The sequence below is a fragment of the Phyllobates terribilis genome, unplaced genomic scaffold (assembly GCF_046119375.1).
Source record: "Phyllobates terribilis strain yellow unplaced genomic scaffold, ASM4611937v1 Scaffold_4__5_contigs__length_816908805, whole genome shotgun sequence".
Classification (NCBI taxonomy): Eukaryota; Metazoa; Chordata; class Amphibia; order Anura; family Dendrobatidae; genus Phyllobates; species Phyllobates terribilis.
The window spans coordinates 300,644,940-300,663,147 of NW_027362764.1; the positions used below are offsets into that span (position 1 = coordinate 300,644,940).

The 18,208-nt window shown below is 41.7% G+C and overlaps 1 protein-coding gene across 4 annotated transcripts in view; it reads left to right on the forward strand.

Moving 5' to 3' along the window:
* Positions 1 to 11,868, forward strand: part of TNS3 (tensin 3) — a 403,696-nt gene extending 391,828 nt beyond the window's left edge. For all 4 annotated transcript variants that reach the window (XM_073678347.1, XM_073678348.1, XM_073678349.1 and 1 more), the window contains 5 exons: positions 47 to 124; positions 4,346 to 4,514; positions 4,970 to 5,038; positions 5,126 to 5,152; positions 11,244 to 11,868. In XM_073678347.1, coding sequence (XP_073534448.1) covers positions 47 to 124; positions 4,346 to 4,514; positions 4,970 to 5,038; positions 5,126 to 5,152; positions 11,244 to 11,385 — 485 coding nt within the window. In that variant the 3' untranslated portion in view covers positions 11,386 to 11,868. The remainder of the gene's footprint in view (positions 1 to 46; positions 125 to 4,345; positions 4,515 to 4,969; positions 5,039 to 5,125; positions 5,153 to 11,243) is intronic.
* The last annotated feature ends 6,340 nt before the right edge of the window (positions 11,869 to 18,208 follow it).

The following is an 18,208-nucleotide window of genomic DNA, read 5'->3' on the forward strand; positions in this document are numbered from 1 at the left end:
ACAAAATTGAGGGATTTCTAGTCATCCCGACTACATTTGTTTTTAGATCCTTTGGAGGAGATTGCAGAGACTGCTCCCCAGACTGCTGCAAACTCTGCTGCAGAGCTGCTGAAACAAGGAGCAGGTAAGTCCTATAAATGCATACGGGTGAACCTTGGCTGGTCACTCCCCTCTAGATATGGATATGATCATTTAGGGTGCCTGTAAATGTAAAGTTTCCTGCAGCCGAGAACTGCAGGGCAAAATTCCCATGTGGTTTTACTGCAAATTGCCGCAGTTTTACAATTCAGTTATCACCCACACAGCTTGTACAGATGAAGTGCATTGAAACGATTTGCTTCACCTTTAGAAGACGAGGTTCTTGGCCAGGCGGCACAAGAGACAACAAGTACAGGCAGCCGTTTGCTGACTAGTATTCAGAATCCTCTAATCTGAATAATATATCGGTAAAACATCTATTGGTCTATAGTTGGGGGAACGTAGCAGGTCAAGTCAAGAAGAGAAAGTCTGCAAAACTCCCTAATTATGAATAAACTTTATAATTCTAGAGTTCTAAGTGGACCTTCTCTTCCGACACCAGAGCAATTAGCACTGACGCGCATTGTAATAGTAATGTGCTCAGATATTAGTTTATTTGGTGTAACCATCCCAAGTTGTTTCATGCTTCTTCAGATCTGACATCTATATAACAGAATAACACTCAAAATGGCACTATATAAACTTGCAATGTACACTAAGCTGGGTATAGACATTTGAATTCTTTTTAAGTGGCAGAATCTACTGATTTGACGATGTCTGCCAAAAATCTAGTGTCATATAGGGCTGCCATGTTAGATCATATTATTTTACTCGGACATAAGCAGCCACATAAGTTTATAACAGCGGCTCGTTTTCCCACACATTATTCACATTTCTGGCAAGTTTGTCAGAACTATCGTATTTTTAAGTCCAGCTTTATAGTTATTTATGGACGCTCTTACTGAAAATGACAGGTGAAAGCGCACTTTAATATTGTTACAAGATTTAACAATTTTATTTGCCAAGTTTCTTGCAGCATTATGCATTACTCAGTTCATTTACACTTTCCAGTTTCCCCATTAGTATTTTCGTGTTTGAGTTATGTTTAATGTTGAAATTTTTGCTCAGCTTGTGTATAAGCTACATGATTATTTACATTTCACATCCTGAAATTGTGCAGAACCCTTTTTTCTTATCTAAACAATTTGGTTATCTTAGAGTTCAGTCCAAGTATCACGCTACATGCCAGTGCGAAATATTTTGTTGAAATGCTATACAGTTGGGTTCAGAACTCTTTGGGCAATGACAGAGTATTCACAATTTAGTCTCTGTACCTACAGTACAATGAATGTGCGCCAAAGCCCACAAAATGTGATTAAAGTGTACACCTTCAGCTGTAATTCAAAAGGTTTTCCAAAATTATTGCATTAACCGTTAAGGAATTACACCATTTTTTTAACACAATCCATTCATTTCCACCAGCTCAGTAATTGGGCACTTGACTTATAAGCTGTTTCATGCCTAGTACCACATTTTTTTCATGAGAAAATTGTAACGGGAGTGGTGGAACCACTGTGCCATGATCTGGGGAGATTATAAGGAGAAAGACCGGCACACTGTCCTTTTGAAAGAATTGTGTGCTTGAGGAAAGGACCCGTGGTTCAAACTTATATAGAGGTTGGAACCTTAGCACCTCAAAAGAAAATGAAATAAGACTGTGGGTCTTGCTGCAGTGTAAATTTAATTTTGATCCGGCAAGGATGCCTATTACTACATTTATTTCATGATAAAATTGTAATGGGAGTGGTGGAACCACTGTGCCATGATCCGGGGAGAGCTTGGAGGGATGTGACTAGGCGTACACCTGATTTTCGCTAGAGCCCCTTATGGTGGAGTTAAACTTGGCTCCAGATGAACACCAGATGCTAGTCCAAGACAACCCTCAGATGCATGGCAGCTGACCCCCAGTGGGGGGGGGGGTAGATGGAACGGCCAAGACTAGAAGGACTTGATAAGTACAGGCAGGCACGACAGGAATACTGGGAGACATGGCCGGTGCAGGCAGGTATGGCTGGTAGACAGACGGCACAGCATGTGCAGCAGGTACAGCTTGGTATACAGACTGGCACATCAGGTGCAGGCAGGTACGGCTGGTATACAGACTGGCACGACAGGAACGGCTGATATACAGACTGGCACGGCAGGTGCTTGCAGACACAGCTGATAAACAGACAGGCAGGTGCTCGCGGGCATGGCTGATGTGCAGGCAGGCAGGTGCTGGCGGACACAGCTGATGTGCAGGCAGGCAGGTGCTGGCGGGCACGGCTGATAGGCGGGCAGGTGCTGGCGGGCTTGGCTGATGTGCAGGCAGGCACCTGCTGGTGGGCACGGCCGATGTGCGGGCAGGCAGGTGCGGGTGGGCACGGCTGATGTGCAGTCAGGTGTGGGTGGGCACGGCTAATATGCAGTCAGGCAGGTGCTGGTGGGCACGGCTCATGTGCAGGCAGGTAGGTGCTCATAGGCACAGCTGAAATACAGGAGCACAAGGGAAGTACAGGCAGACCGGTACAGGACAGGTAAACTGACTGGCGAGTGCTAGTGACGTGACAACTCGCAAGCTTGCAGACTACTGACTTAACACATTGCTCAGGCACCTCCCATCAGGTGGAGGTGTCTTAAATAATAAATGTCTCCCAGCCATTGGCTGGGGACACTTTAGGATGGCGCGCGGTGTCCCCTTAAGAAGGAGAGAGCGTGCGCCCGCTCTAAGCACAGTGCCCGAGGATCTGCGAGCAGTGCGCAGATCCTGGGGAGCAGCCGTAGGAGATGTAAGTGCAGGATGAGAGCCGCAGCGATGAGTGAGTGGGCGTCCCTGCTGGGGGAGGGGAGCAGCGTGCAGGGACACCGGCGCTACAAAAATAAGTTTGTAATTAAGGGTCTGGAGTTAATTCCAAGCTACATCTTCCTAACGCCACTGTCGTGATTGACAACAACATTGAAGGGGGGCAGTGTGCACATTAGCCCTGAATGTACAGCAAATGTCACCAAGGGGTTAAGGTAAAGTAATGAACTATTCTTCAATGGCAGAGTGAGTCACCCAAACTCAACCTGACTGAGAATTCTGTTCAGAAAGGCCCACAAACAAGCAGTATCTGAATGCATGCCACTGCATCTCAAGGGAGGAAAATTTCATGAAGTCCACACTTCAGGCTGACATTGGCTGAAAATGATTTGCATCCAAGTATTAAAACTGGCAGCTCCCTTGGCAATTGCTGACTAATCACCTCTCAGAAGTGCTGGATGGGAGACAAGTCCGAGGACGCTGCAGGTCATTTTAGCACATTTAGGCCAGACTTGCTGCTCAGAGTAGCATGAGCAACATTCAACTTGACATATTTGAAAATTATTGTTTTCACTTTTTCATCACCTGGGTATGCTTAAAATGACTATCAATCCCTAAAAATTCCATAGTTCCAAAACTTTCCCATCTTGGTGTTGCAACTTCATTATTGAGGGATGTGTACGCCTATGAGACTGTTAAGTTCAGGTCAGGAAACCCGCAGTCAGGCTGTATTCAGACTTCTAAATTCAGATATGTGAAACTGTCCTAAAGAAAAAAACCTCTATGAAACTTTTTAACATTTCTTCATAGACTGTTTGAGATAATGGTGTCCATCTATCAAATGTACTTGGTTGTTAAGTTAAGGTTCTTAGAATTTGTCCAAAACTGAGCTTTATTGTGAAAATGCAAAGGACTAAGGTAATGGTGACAAAACAGTGGAGTCAGTCTCATAGATGTAACATATATGGAATTCTCAGAGTAGATGCAAATCCTTTCAATTTACTAGTACTAACAAAAACATTCATTTTGCCTATTTAATTATTTTTTTTACAAACCTGGTATTTGAGCAACAGGGATGGTCAGGAGCCCAGTTCCTACGTGTTTTTGTAACTATACAGCTTGTGAAATAAGTATTGAGCATGTCACCAATTTTCTAAGTAAAAGTAATTGCATGGATTGTTACATTTCAGTAAGTGTGTTCAATACTTTCTCCCTGTATCATTTCTCATTATTACATAACTTAATTTTGGACATCATTGGTATGATTTATTTGCCTGTGGTGGATTGGATGGCTTGTTACAGACATCTAGTGAGAATTGCATGTCAACAGCACCTTTAGAAATGTATTTACTTAGAGAATTGGTGACATGATCAATACTTATTTCACCCGCTGTATATGTCTTTCATCGAGTGTTATTTTGCAGTGGTGGTGTGTTGCAGACTTGTTACTGTTCTTTTATTCTCTTTTCTATTATCCCTTTTCAGCTTGCAATGTTTGGTATCTGAATTCAGTGGACATGGAGTCACTTACAGGATATCAGGCTGTGCAGAAAGCATTGAGCATAACGCAAATTCAAGAACCCCCTCCTATTTCTACTGTGGTGCACTTCAAGGTGTCTGCTCAAGGAATCACTCTAACAGACAATCAACGGAAGTACGAAATCATTTCTCTTGTTTTTTTTTCGTTTAATATTATTATGATTATTCTTAAAGGATCTGTGCCATTGTATAATGTGATGTAGATCAGGTTGCTCTGAATTTCTAGCTCTGCTACCTATTGTGAATAATATACTGTCATGACATGATATAGTCTACTTTTTATTAAAAGTAACAGCTTACTTAGTAGCTTATTTGCTGCCCTCTTGAGGCCACTATATGAACTAATTGCAAATCGCATTTGGATCAAATGTAAAAAAAAACAAAAACATGTGCACCCAGTAACATACTGAACGCAAATCATGTGATTAATGTTCAAAAAGAATTACCAGTTTTCTAAGTGTAAAGCTACTAATCTGTTAAAAAGTGCTGGAAAATATAAAACTTGATGAATGTTAGTGTAAGGTGTACTTTATTTGTAACATCTTGTTTTTTACCCCATTTCTCGGACAGACTATTTTTCCGAAGACACTATCCAGTAAATACTGTGATATTCTGTGCTCTGGATCCACAAGACAGAAAGTAAGAATAAGAAGTTTTTTTTAATAATATTTGACTTGTTTGTACTCATAGACTTGAATTTAATTTTTTAAATTTTTACTCACTTAGGTGGACAAGAGATGGACTTTCAGCAAAGTGAGTGAAATTTACAATCAGATGTACATGTATAGTTAAGTTAAAAAAATGCCTTTTTTTGGAGTGTTAAACAACAAAAGAACATTCGCCTATGACCGTCTCTCACTGGTACAGTGTGTAAGATAAAATTGATGTTGGTTTATATAATCCTAAAGACCTGGAACGGATTTGTCACCTTTACATCTTTATCAGGGCTAAAAAGTCCAGCAGGTTCATGCTACAAAAGATCTTATAGTCTGCATCTAGTTTCAGACTGCCAGCCTGTGATCTCATTCATCAAATTTGTCATGGGTTTTTGCTGAAACTTTGCACAATCATAGTGAAAAACACAATAAAATGAGCATGTGAATGCAGAGTTCTCGTATACAGATTAAAATCGTCACTATACCCTCCGGCACACACATTTCACTATGACTGCCCTAGCTCAACTGGTGAAAGAGCAGGATAGGACCCTAAGAAATATGTAACATAAATGTCAGAAATGGGCGCCCTTCATGTAAGATGTGAAATGGCTATCATGCCGATCTTGTGAGGCGGGACCCTGAAATATATAACAAATTGAGGTTTATTTTTTTCTTCCTAGTTTATTTGAATTCTCAGTATTACACTATCCTTCTACATAGTCATTTTGTGCAAATAGTACTAAACTATTTATCAATGCGTTACCAAAAAACACAATATATTGTGCAGCCAAACTGCAAAGGAGAGGGTGTAACAATTGATATCAGAGGTTAATTTTGACACTGGTATTGTGCATTCATCAGTGTTGTGTTATCTCTGTAGAATAGCCATGTAAATTACAGTGGCACTTGAAAGTTTGCATGCCATTTTGAATTGCCTATATTTATGCATAAATGTGACCTACATCAGATTTTCACAAAAAAGTACCGTATTTTTCTGACCATAAGACGCACCCAGGTTTTAGAGGTGGAAAATAGTGGAAAAAAAACTTTTGAAGCATTCTGCCCATGGATTGCGATAGCTGATACATGCTTCCTGTGGATCAGGCAGAATGGATCAGACACTGGATGTACGACGTAAGGCTGATATGGTATGTTTCAGTCTTCCTTCTGAAATGCTGGGGCAGAGTAAAACATAACGTACTTTGGCTTCACCTCTCCTGCTGTCAATGACTGACTGGTCTCTAACTGTACATACACGCAGGAAGAAACGCCGAAAAACAAACGTGGCTGACGTCATATAGGCAGTATGCTGCCCGACTTGTAACTGGCGGCTTGTATCATGTACTGGCTGTATGACTTCAGCCTTGTATGGTATGTCCTCTTTAAGATCCCACAGGTAGTATGGTTGCCTTTGAGGGGCACTATAACTCCCAGCATATCCTGCAGCTCTTATTCCATGCTGGGAGTTAAAGTTCACCACACATTTGTCATGTGGTTGCTCCGAGGAGAACTATAATTCCCAGCAAGTCCTTCAGCTCTTATGGCATGCTTGGAGTTATAGTTCACCACAGGAGTGGTACAATGTTTAATGACTTGTGCTTTTTCACTTTACTTTATATTTTACTTCTACGTTATAATGCTTGCCTCTCATTCTGGACCCACGATAGGCAGGGAGCAGGGTAACACTGGCTGGGGGCTGCGGCTGCGGAGACGGCTGGGGCTGCGGAGGGAGCTGTGGCTGGGGCTGTGGCAGCTGGGGCTGCGGAGGAAGCTGCGGCAGCAGAGGCGGCTGGGGCTGCGGAGGGGGCTGGGGCTGTGGCAGCGGAGGCGGCTGGGGCTGTGGCAGCGGAAGTGGCTGGGGCTGCGGAGGGGGCAGCGGAGGCGGCTGGGGTTGTGGCACGGGAGGGGTCTGTGGTAGCAGGGGGCTGTGGCAGCAGGGGGCTGTGGCATCGGAGGGGGCTGTGGCGGTGATGGAGCAGCGTTACCCAGTAATGAGTGGCGGCAGCAGCATGTTTGTGGGCGCAGTCATGAATTCACTATGGCCGCGCTAGACATCAGGAGGTGGGCGGTCTCTCATCCAGATTGCGCGCTGCAGTGACGTTACAAAGAGGCAGGGCCGGTGATGACTGCGCGCTGTGCTGTTCTGTGTTGCCCCGGCCCTGCCTCTTAGTAATGTCACTTCAGCGCGCGATCTGGATGGGAGACCGCCCACTTCCTGATGTCTAGCGTGTATGTAGTGAATTCATGGCTGCGCCCACAAACCTGCTCCTGCCGCCGCTCGTTACTGGGTAACACCATTCCATCGCCGCCCCAGCTGCCACAGCCACCTCCGCTGCCGCAGCCCCAGCTGCCCCCACATCACAAAACGGTACATTCGGACCATAAGACGCACCCCCATTTCCCCCCATAATTTGGGGAAACAAAAGTGCGTCTTATGGTCTGAAAAATACGGTAGTCCTAAAAGTAAATAAAGAGAATACCATAAGAGAAATGACTTAAACATTAAAAAATAGAAGTCTATGTAAGAGGATAATAATCCAATATTGCATGTCTGTGATTAGAAAAATTATGTGAACCTTTAGGATTAGAAGATTATTTGAAGGCAAAATTGTAGTCTGATTTTTTTAATCAATGGGTTGACATTCAGGTGTGAGTGGGCGACCTATTTTATTAAAAGAAGAGTGTTATATCAAAGTCTGATTTTCACAACACATTTGTTGAAGTGTATAAAGGCACAAACGAGGGAGATTTCTGAGTACCTTAGAAGAATAGTTATTGATTCTCCTCTGGAATAAGTTACAAATCCATCTGTCCGGCATATTGTGTACAAATAGAGGAAATTCAGGACCATCATTAAACCCCTTCCGGGAGTAGTCTACCAACAAAGATCAGTTCAAAGGTAAGGTGAATAACAGCTGGTGAGGTCACAAAGCAACCCAAGGTAACCCCTATACAACTAAAGTACTACTAAAAGCTTCTTTGACATTAGCAAATGTTCATGAGTCCACTGTCAGGAGGATACTGAACAACAACAATGGTGCATGACAGAATTGCAAGAAGAAAACTACTGTTCTCCTAAAAAAAAATATTGCTGCCCATCTGCAATTTACTAAAGCGTACCAATACAATCAGACTGCTATTGGAACAATGGTTTGTGCACAGATGAGACCATAATACAGCTTTTTAGTTTAGTTATGTTTAGAAATTGATGACATTACAGTATGAAAACCTCATATCATCTTTGAAACAGGGTGGTTTTATGATCATGGTTTGGGCCTGTTTTGAGGCATATATGCCAGGACGGCTTGCCATCATTAATGGAAGAATGAATTCTGAAGAGTATTAGGAAATTCTAAAGTAAAATGTCAGAATATCTGTCCATGAGCTGAATCTCAAGTGAATGTGGGCAAGGAAGCAAGATAATGAAACAAAGCACACAAGTCATTCTACAAAAGAATGGTTAAAGAGGAATAAAGTTGATGTTTTTGGAATGGCCAAGTCAAAGTACTGACATTAATCCTATAGAAATGTGTAAGGACCTGAATTGAGCAGTTCATGGGTAAAAACCCAGCAAAATAACGGAGTTTCTGCAAAAGTGGATTGCCTGTTGGGTGTTTTAGAAACAGATAAACCTAATACCCCTAGATTATTACCCTTACTCCAATTGGCGCGATCAGTCTGGAGACAAATTAAAAAATGATTCGCTTTGATGGCATCATAGCTGAAATGCCATTATGGAATAATACTTACTTCCCAGTGCTACTAAACTAACCGTCCACTCAATTCTGGATCTCACATAGTGTTTCCTTGGTTGAAAATTTATATGATCACGGTGTCCTAATGTCCTTTGAACAAGTGCAAACTAAATACAGAATCCCTAGGCCCCAATTTTTTCGCTACCTACAGCTCAGATCAGCAATTCAATCACACGTACGTAACATTAATACAACTCAAACAATATTGTCTTTCCCTTTAATAGGGATCCTTAAGTCACAAGGTCCCCAAGGTCTTATTTCCACTTTATATACATACATGTTGTCCGTGAGTACTGATTCTACTTTGACAGTAATAGAAAAATGGAAACTCCTCGTTCCTGATATTCAACATGAAGATTGGGAGGAGATTCTTGAATCTCCAACCAAGGTGTCCCCATCAGCTAATAACAAAATGACCCAATTATATATAGTACAGTCATGGCCAAAAGTTTTGAGAATGACACCAAAATTATATTTTCACATGATCTGCTGGCCTCTGGTTTTTATTAGTGTTTGTCTGATGTTTATATCACATACAGAAATATAATTGCAATCATATTATGAGTACCAATAGGTTATATTGACAGTTAGAATGAGTTAATGCAGCAAGTCAATATTTGCAGTGTTGCCCCTTCTTCTTCAAGACCTCTGTAATTCTCCCTGGCATGCTCTCAATCAACTTTTGGACCAAATCCTGACTGATAGTAGTCCATTCTTGCATAATCAATGCTTGCATTTTGCCAGAATTTGTTGGTTTTTGTTTGTCCACCCGTCTCTTGATGATTGACCACAAGTTCTCAATGGGATTAAGATCTGGGGAGTTTCCAGGCCATGGACCCAAAATCTCTATGTTTTGTTCCATGAGCCATTTTGTTATCACCTTTGCTTTATGGCAAGGTGCTCCATCATGCTGGAAAAGGCATTTTTGGGCGCCAAACTGCTCTTGGACGGTTGGGAGAAGTTGCTCTTGGAGGACATTCTGGTACCATTCTTTATTCATGGCTGTGTTTTTAGGCAAGACTGTGAGTGAGCCGATTCCCTTGGCTGAGAAGCAACCCCACACATGAATGGTTTCAGGATGCTTTACAGTTGGCATGAGACAAGACTGGTGGTAGCGCTCACCTCTTCTTCTCCGAATAAGCTGTTTTCCAGATGTCCCAAACAATCGAAAAGTGGATTCATCAGAGAAAATTACTTTGCCCCAGTCCTCAGCAGTCCACTCCCTGTACCTTTTGCAGAATATCAGTCGGTCCCTGATGTTTTTTCTGGAGAGAAGTGGCTTCTTTGCTGCCCTCCTTGAAACCAGCCCTTGCTCAAAGAGTCTCCGCCTCACAGTGCGTGCAGAAGCACTCTCACCAGCCTGCTGCCATTCCTGAGCAAGCTCTGCACTGCTGGTAGTCCGATCCCGCAGCTGAAACAGTTTTAAGATACGGTCCTGGCGCTTGCTGGTCTTTCTTGGGCGCCCTGGAGCCTTTTTGACAACAATGGAAGCTCTCTCCTTGAAGTTCTTGATGATGCGATAGATTGTTGACTGAGGTGCAATCTTTGTAGCTGCGATACTCTTCCCTGTTAGGCCATTTTTGTGCAGTGCAATGATGGCTGCACGTGTTTCTTTAGAGATAAGCATGGTTACCTGAAGAGAAACAATGATACCAAGAACCAGCCTCCTTTTAAAGTGTCCAGTGATGTCATTCTTACTTAATCATGACTGATTGATCGCCAGCCCTGTCCTCATCAACACCCACACCTGTGTTAATGGATCAATCACTAAAACAATGTTAGCTGCTCCTTTTAAGGCAGGACTGCAATGATGTTGAAATGTGTTTTGGGGGTTAAAGTTAATTTTCTGGGCAAGTATTGACTTTGCAAGTACAGTAATTGCTGTTAAGCTGATCACTCTTTGACATTCAGGAGTATATGCAAATTGCCATTACAAAAAATGAAGCAGTAAACTTTGGAAAAATTACTATTTGTCTCATTCTCAATACTTTTGGCCATGACTGTACACCAATCATACCTGACCCAGTTACGGTTATTCAGAATGGGATGGTCTCAAACTTCAGAATGCTTAAGATGCCATACAATGGATGCAGATATGGTGTGGAGATGTCCAGTTATCCTATCCTTTTGGAACGAGGTAACCTCATTGTTAACCTCCCTTATATCTACTCCTGTTCCTCTTATTCCATTAGTATGCTTATTTGGTGTGCTAGATGAAGAGATATGGGGATATCATGTTAAAATTTTCCTGCGGGAGATGCTTTTCTTAGCTAGGAAAATATTGGTTGATTTTGTTCCTTTTTGACTTAGGTGAAAATCTGATGTAGTCAAATTTGTGTAGAAATATAGAAAATTATGAAGGGTTTACCAACTTTCAAGCACCACTGTACGTTAAAGAAATCACTATTAATGTCATTTTTTTTTTCCTAACAGGGTGTTCGGTTTTGTGGCCAGGAAGGGGAATGGCAATGACAATATCTGTCATCTTTTTGCAGAACACGATCCAGAACAACCTGCTAGTGCCATTGTGAACTTTGTGTCAAAGGTCATGATTGGGTCTCAGAAAAAAATGTAAAATGGCTCTCTAAAAGAATTGTTTGAAGGACAATAATCCAATTTACGCGTTCCTTTTTATCCACATTGCATAAATACGAATAATTACAAAACTGAGAAGATAAGTAGAAAAGGAAAATCTTCAAAGCGTCATCAAGAAGTTCATGACACATTCCCTTCTTATTCTAAAATGATTTGATTCATTGAGACTTTCAGTATTATGGTTCCAGAGATTATATGATATGTTCAGTTTTATGGTATTTTCTCTCTTTCTGCAAATATTGAATAGGAAATACATTGTTTAAAATATTTTTACATACAATAAAAAGAAAGCCTAACTTTTTAATATTTTAATTCTAAAGAACTTAGCCTAGCTGAAATCACTGCTGCCTTTAATGTTTCTTCTTCCAAAAATAGGAAAAAAAATCTATGCAGGGATCCGTCTGAATCCTGGAACACAATCTATTTTTAACTAAATAAAATAAAAGTACACACACAAAAAAAATCCTAGACCATGGCTATGGCTGTATAAATGAGCCACGCTTCTAGCTTCTTTAATGTCTCTAAAACAACAGTTTTTTTTATGTTAAACCCAAATAACTAAGTCAGCAAAGAAGAAAGGAGAAACAACTTTGGGAATTAAGCAATTGTTAAAGCATGTTTGTTTTTGAAAATGGTAAGTGCAAGTGGTTTAGAGAATAAGTTGAGAATTATCATTCTATTGTGAGGAGGTTAGCGCACTAAAGGTTTACTGTAAGTGGAACTCTGAAGGACATTAAGTAGGTGGCTATCAAAAGTTAGTGAAAAGAAGAGGAGTTGTTTGGGAAGGATTTTGTCACTCAGAACAGTATATTTAAGATTTAATTAAGGTACAATTTTCACAAAGTGAAGATTTGTCTAGCATAAAATGCTAAGCATAATTCAAGGTAATAAAAATAATTCTGATTAGTATACCTAATAACCCAATGTCTATGTAGCTAGCCATGAGAACCTACAGTGCAGTAAAGGCAATATTCAAGTTAAAATAAGTATTGTTAAGGGGGCGCTGGTGGACTCACCACCCTGACCTGCTGCTGATACGGGCAGTGAACCTAAAAGACTGCAAGGGTTTAAATAGTAAATGTATAGAGTATCTGCGCTGGTCCTGGTAGGCTTTAAGGTACTAATAAAAAGGTTGTGAGCGAGTGAAGTAAAATGCATTTTACTTCACTCGCTCACAACCTTTTTATTAGCACCTTAAAGCCTACCAGGACCAGCGCAGATGCTCTATACATTTATTATTCAAGTTAACAGGCATCTGACATGTTGAATACTTTGCAATCTGCAGTTGTCATGTTATGGAGCAGGAGCAGATTGTTATATAGTTTTGTGGAAAAATGTTTAGAAACTTGTATTTTTATTTTTCTACGAGTCTGCAGATGAAGATAAGAACTGCCCTCACTCCCACACTCAGCAGGAATTTGCTTAATTTTCATTAATATGTTCCCATAAAACTAAATAGCAATCCCCTCAGATCTATAACTGGCTGTCACAGATCAGGGAGCTGGTTTGACGTTTAGTAGCCCACACATAGGAATATTACTATTAAGAGCAAAAAATAACAATACAATTTTAATAAAGAAAAATGTATTTACAGTTGAATCCATTCACCTTTATATGATCATGGAACCCCCAACTTTACTGTAATTCCAATGTATACAGAAGATTTTTCTTAGTATGGTTGGGTTTTCCGAACAATGTCTACATGTTGGTTATTGTCAATTATTAAAATAGAGAGGATATATAGGTACTTCAGCCACTTTTGTCAACAATGGAAACTAGATGCTGTTCTTAATTTCTAGTCGGAGATTCAGAAAATATCATTTTAAATGGAAACTGCCACTTGGAAAAATGATATTAAGATGGAGATATGGGGTTTATCTGCAGGTTAATAGGGCTTTGAACCTACCGGGTGCCATCACTTGATGAACTTTATTCCCACCTGCAGGATTGGGCTTCCAGTAATAGGGGTTGCACCGGCACGGTTTCAGTTACTGCACTTTGTATAGAGAGCGGTGGCTGTAACTTCGCCCCCGCCACTGACTGACAGCTGGCCCTAATGTGGAGCTGCTGTCAGTCAGTGCCCGAAGCATGGTTACATCCGCCGCTCTCTATACACAGTATGATGACTGAACCCGCACCAGCACCGCCCCCGTGACTGAAAGTGGAACTCTCCCGAGAGGAATAAAGTTAATTTTCTTCCGGCAGTGGGGGTCTAAGTGCTTGGACCTGGCAGGTTAAAAAACGCTATTAACCTGCAGATAAACCCCATAGCTGCAGCTTAATGAAGTTGTCCACTACTTTCACATTGATGCCCTATCCCTAGGATAGGGCATCAATGTATGATTGGCCGGGGTCCCGCACGCGGCTCCCCGCCGGTTAGCTGTTAGCGGTGCTTGGCCGTCCATCTGTAGTGGCCGCCTCGGGGTACTGCACATCTGCCTCCCATTCAATTGAATGGGAGGTGAATGTGCAGCATCAAGAGTCGGCCACTACAACTTGAGGGCCAAGCACCACAGGCAAGCACTTCCGGCCAGCGGCTGCTACCGCCGGCACCGATAACAGCTGATCGGCAGGGGTGCCGAGTGTGGGACCCCGGCCAATCATACATTGATGCCCTATCCAATGGATACGGCATCAATGTGAAAGTAGTGGACTACCCCTTTAATAGCGTTTTTTCACGTGACAGGTTTCCTTTAAATGAATCTGATCATTCTATCACATGTTCCAGTTGTTGTCCTTGTACGAAATGATGTCCAAATGAGGAATATTGGAAACATTGAATATAATACTTAAAAGGAAGTGGTAAAGGAACATTGCTAAGACTAGTTCAATTAGTTTATGTAACTAGATATTTTGGATGGTTTCATTTTGTTGCTTTCCTTCTTCAGTACTGATGTGAATTCTTTTTATACAGTACATCCTTCTACTTTGAATTTACTGTCTTGAAATTATTTTTATTTGATTGTCTCTTATTTTGTGATCAGTTTCTTATCCTAAAGTTATTGGTCTTGCCAATCCTAAACTTCTTAAAAGCCAGCAATCCATTTTTGGACCAACCTGAAGTCAATGTACTTTTTAAAATGTTGACACGCTTTTGTAGTGTATGCCTTCTTTTAATGGTATATTACCATGTAATTTTTTTTTATATAAAATATTTTAATGCTGCACATAATTAACAGTAAATGATACATGTGAATATGGATTCACTTGCATTTTTTTGGTTGAAAACAATTTATGATTTCAGCATTTCACTTTGTAGTCTTCATTAGATTTTACACAGGTACTTTGATATTTTTTACACAGTATGAATCAAATATATGCCAGTAATCCTGCTTTCTAAGTATACTGCTGTTTCACAGTGTTAATACATACAAATGCAAATTTGGTAAAAGCCATGTTTAAATAATATAATGCCCGTGTATTTATCGTCCTTCTGTCACGTATACCTTACTCTGCTAGTTATTTTTCTTCTGTACAAATGTATCCACTATGTAAAAATAATTGCTTTACACATTCTATGTATAGTCCTCTACTTTACCATTAAATATCAACTTTATTTAGATTATAATAAAATGTGAAATTAAGAGAGTGTCACGGTTCTTTTAAATTATAGGGGTTAGCCACCTTTGGGAATGTTTTTTTCTTACTTAGAGCAGCACTCCCATCAAAGTTTTTATCTTCTTAATATATTGCAATCATCATATTATATAGCACTGTGTACTCACAATTGCTCATTTTGCCTTTCTACCCAGCTAATTCTTCTCTTTTCTATGCTCTATGTAGAAACAGGAGTCTCTTTTTTTCCCTGCATTTATCATTCCCTTCTTGAACTCCTGAGCCAGCTGCTCCGCTTCTCCCCCATGCCAGGGACTTTTGCAGTGACTTGAATCATACAGGAAAATTGACCTCCTGTTACTACATAGAGCTTAGAAGAATTCATCCAGTCAGTTTTTAATCACGTAATGTCGTAGACCTAATGGAAAACAGAAGAATTAGCTGGCTAGAAGGGCAAAATGAGCAATTGTAAGTACACAGTGCTTGTATGATATGACTGCGACTGCAATATATTAAGAGAATAAACATTTTGATGGGAGTGCTTCTTTAAACGGATGTTCTCGTGTTTGAAAGTTATCCCGTCGAGAGGATAGGTAATAGCTGTGGCCTCCACTGACTATCCAAAGAGCTGGGGTCTGAAGTGCCCCGACAGAATGGGGCACAGGTTGATCATATGCACTGCCTCTCCATTCAATTAGGAGCCCCAAAAATCAGCTTAGCACTGCACTCAGCAGTCTCTGATGCTCCCATTTAGAATGAATGGAGTGGTAGTGCACATGATCGACCTCCATTCCATTCAGCTGGGGTTCTTTAAAGCCTCTATTCTTGGAATCAGTGGGGGACACGACGGTCGGATCCCCAGCGATTGGAAAGTTTTCAACTATGCCATGGATAGGAGATAACTTTTAAACTTGAGCACACCTCTTTAAATGCATGCATTTTGGGCTAAAAAAATCATTTTTTGCAATTGGGTTTCTTAACAAATTTTACACCATTTTGCTTTTACTGGCACTTTGTTTTCCTGCACATTCAACTTTGATGTTGTTTGTGAACATGAATCAGCGGAGAGGAGCTCAGAAAAAGATAGGAGTTACAAACTGTCCTGTTAGAAGAGCTGTAATAGGTGATGTCATCCAGCAGTTCCTGACAGTGATGGAAGCAAATCCAGCCAAGACATTTGAAAGCTTTCTGGCTGACCGCCTGTGCGGGTATAGGAGACCCTCTCCTTTCTAATAGGAACATTTTTTTATGAGGCCCTCCTCCACGTCTTTTCGAAGCTCAGGCCATCCACCCTGAACAGACTGTATGACAGTTGTGCAGGTAGTACCGTCTATAGCTCATGAAACTAGCTCCTTTTCTTCTTCCTCCTCCTCCTCCTCTTCCTCATTGTCACCCAATCCACGTTGGGATGAGATGAGGCTGGACTGTGTGTAATTACCCTGTATGGTTCCTTGCTCCATCTCATCGTGCTCCGCCTGCAATGCATCCTCTTTGATTGTAAGCAGAGAGAGTCTCAGAAGACAGGGAAGCGGGATGGTTACGCTAATTATGGCATCATTGCCGCTCACCATCTTGGTGGAGTCCTCAAAGTTTTGGAGGATGGTACATATGTCTGACATCCATTTCCACTCCTGAGGTCTTATGTGTGGAGTCTGAACTGAATACCGACGGCCTTTTTGATGCTGGTAGTCAACAACTGCTCTCTTCTGCTCACAAATCCTTACCAACATCTGCAGTGTAGAGTTCCAACACGTGGGGACATCACACACCAGTCGGTGAGCCGGAAGCAGCGAATGCTGCTGAAGCATGGCAAGGGCGGCGGAAGCTGTAGCTGACTTTCTAAAATAGGCACACAGCTGGCTTACTTTGACAAGTAGATCCAGCAGCTCTGGGTGGCTTTTGAGAAACCGCTGAACCACGAGGTTAAGCTCATGGGCCAGGCATGGTACATGTGTGAGAAAGCCTCGCCTCAAAGCCGCCACCAGGTTCCGACCATTGTCACACACGACCATGCCTGGCTGTAGGTTCAGCGGTGTCAGCCACAGATCTGCCTGCTCTTTCCGATGTTAGAACCTTGCTGTTAGGTTTTTTTTCCTTTGCTGGTCACATGACCTTGTTGGCCTATTTAATCCTGCTCCGCCCTTCTGGCTTTGCTGGACTTCATTGTATATCTACTTTCTAGCTAGCCTGTGCTCTGTATCTAACTCTGTTAGTTTGCTTGGTCTACGGACCTCTATGTTCTATCTATTTTGTTTGTTCGTCTGTCTGCTACTATTTCTGTTAGGAGGTGTCCCATATTCCTCCCAGTCCTTAGTACTTGTAGGGATTCCCTCCCCACATCTATAGGTCTTCGTACAGACTAGATTAGGACTTTAGCAGGTCTGATCGCAGGATCAGGTTCCCTGTTACATCGTAGGGATTCAGCTGAGTCTCATAGTAGGGACAGATCTCCTCTCTTTCCTTAGCTTTGGTAGCAGAACATAACAGTAAGTCCAGCCAGCAAATTCTCTAAGGAAAGATTTTTCTGTTCCATCATGGTGTCGGTTCAGGATTTGGCTCATCGCCTGCAGGGACTCTCTCTGGAGGTGGCCGAGCTCCGTCAGCACGTGAGTAACTGTCCTGGAGCACATTTCTTGGAGCCTAAGGTATGTTTGCCGGATTTGTTTTTTGGTGAACACCGAGAATTTTTTTCATTTAAAAATGCTTGCTTATTGTATTTTCGTTTGAGACCTAAGTCCTCTGGGGATGAATCCCAGCGCGTAGGGTTCATAATGTCACTTTTGCGCAAAGAGCCTCAGGAGTGGGCCTTTTCTTTGCAACCTAGTGATTCATGCTTCAGATCAGTGGATAGTTTTTTTTCTGCTTTGGGACTATTATATGATGATCCTGACCGTGTCGCATCAGCTGAGACTGAGTTGAGACGTCTAAAACAAGGATCGGGTAATGTGGAAAAATATTGTACACATTTTCGTCGTTGGTCCACTCAAACAGGGTGGAACGATTCTGCTCTGAAAAGTCTATTTCTTGCTGGGCTCAGTGAAAGGGTTAAAGACCTGCTAATTGCTTATCCTACACCTGAAGATTTGCAACAGGCTATGCAATTAGCTATACGGGTGGATAGAAGACTGCGTGCTAGGGTTAATGAGAGCAAATCCTCTGCTATGTCAGTTTCTGGTTATGAGAATGTGTGTACTAACAGTGGTGAACCGATGGAGATTGGATCGGTGGCACCTCGCTCTCAAGAAAAA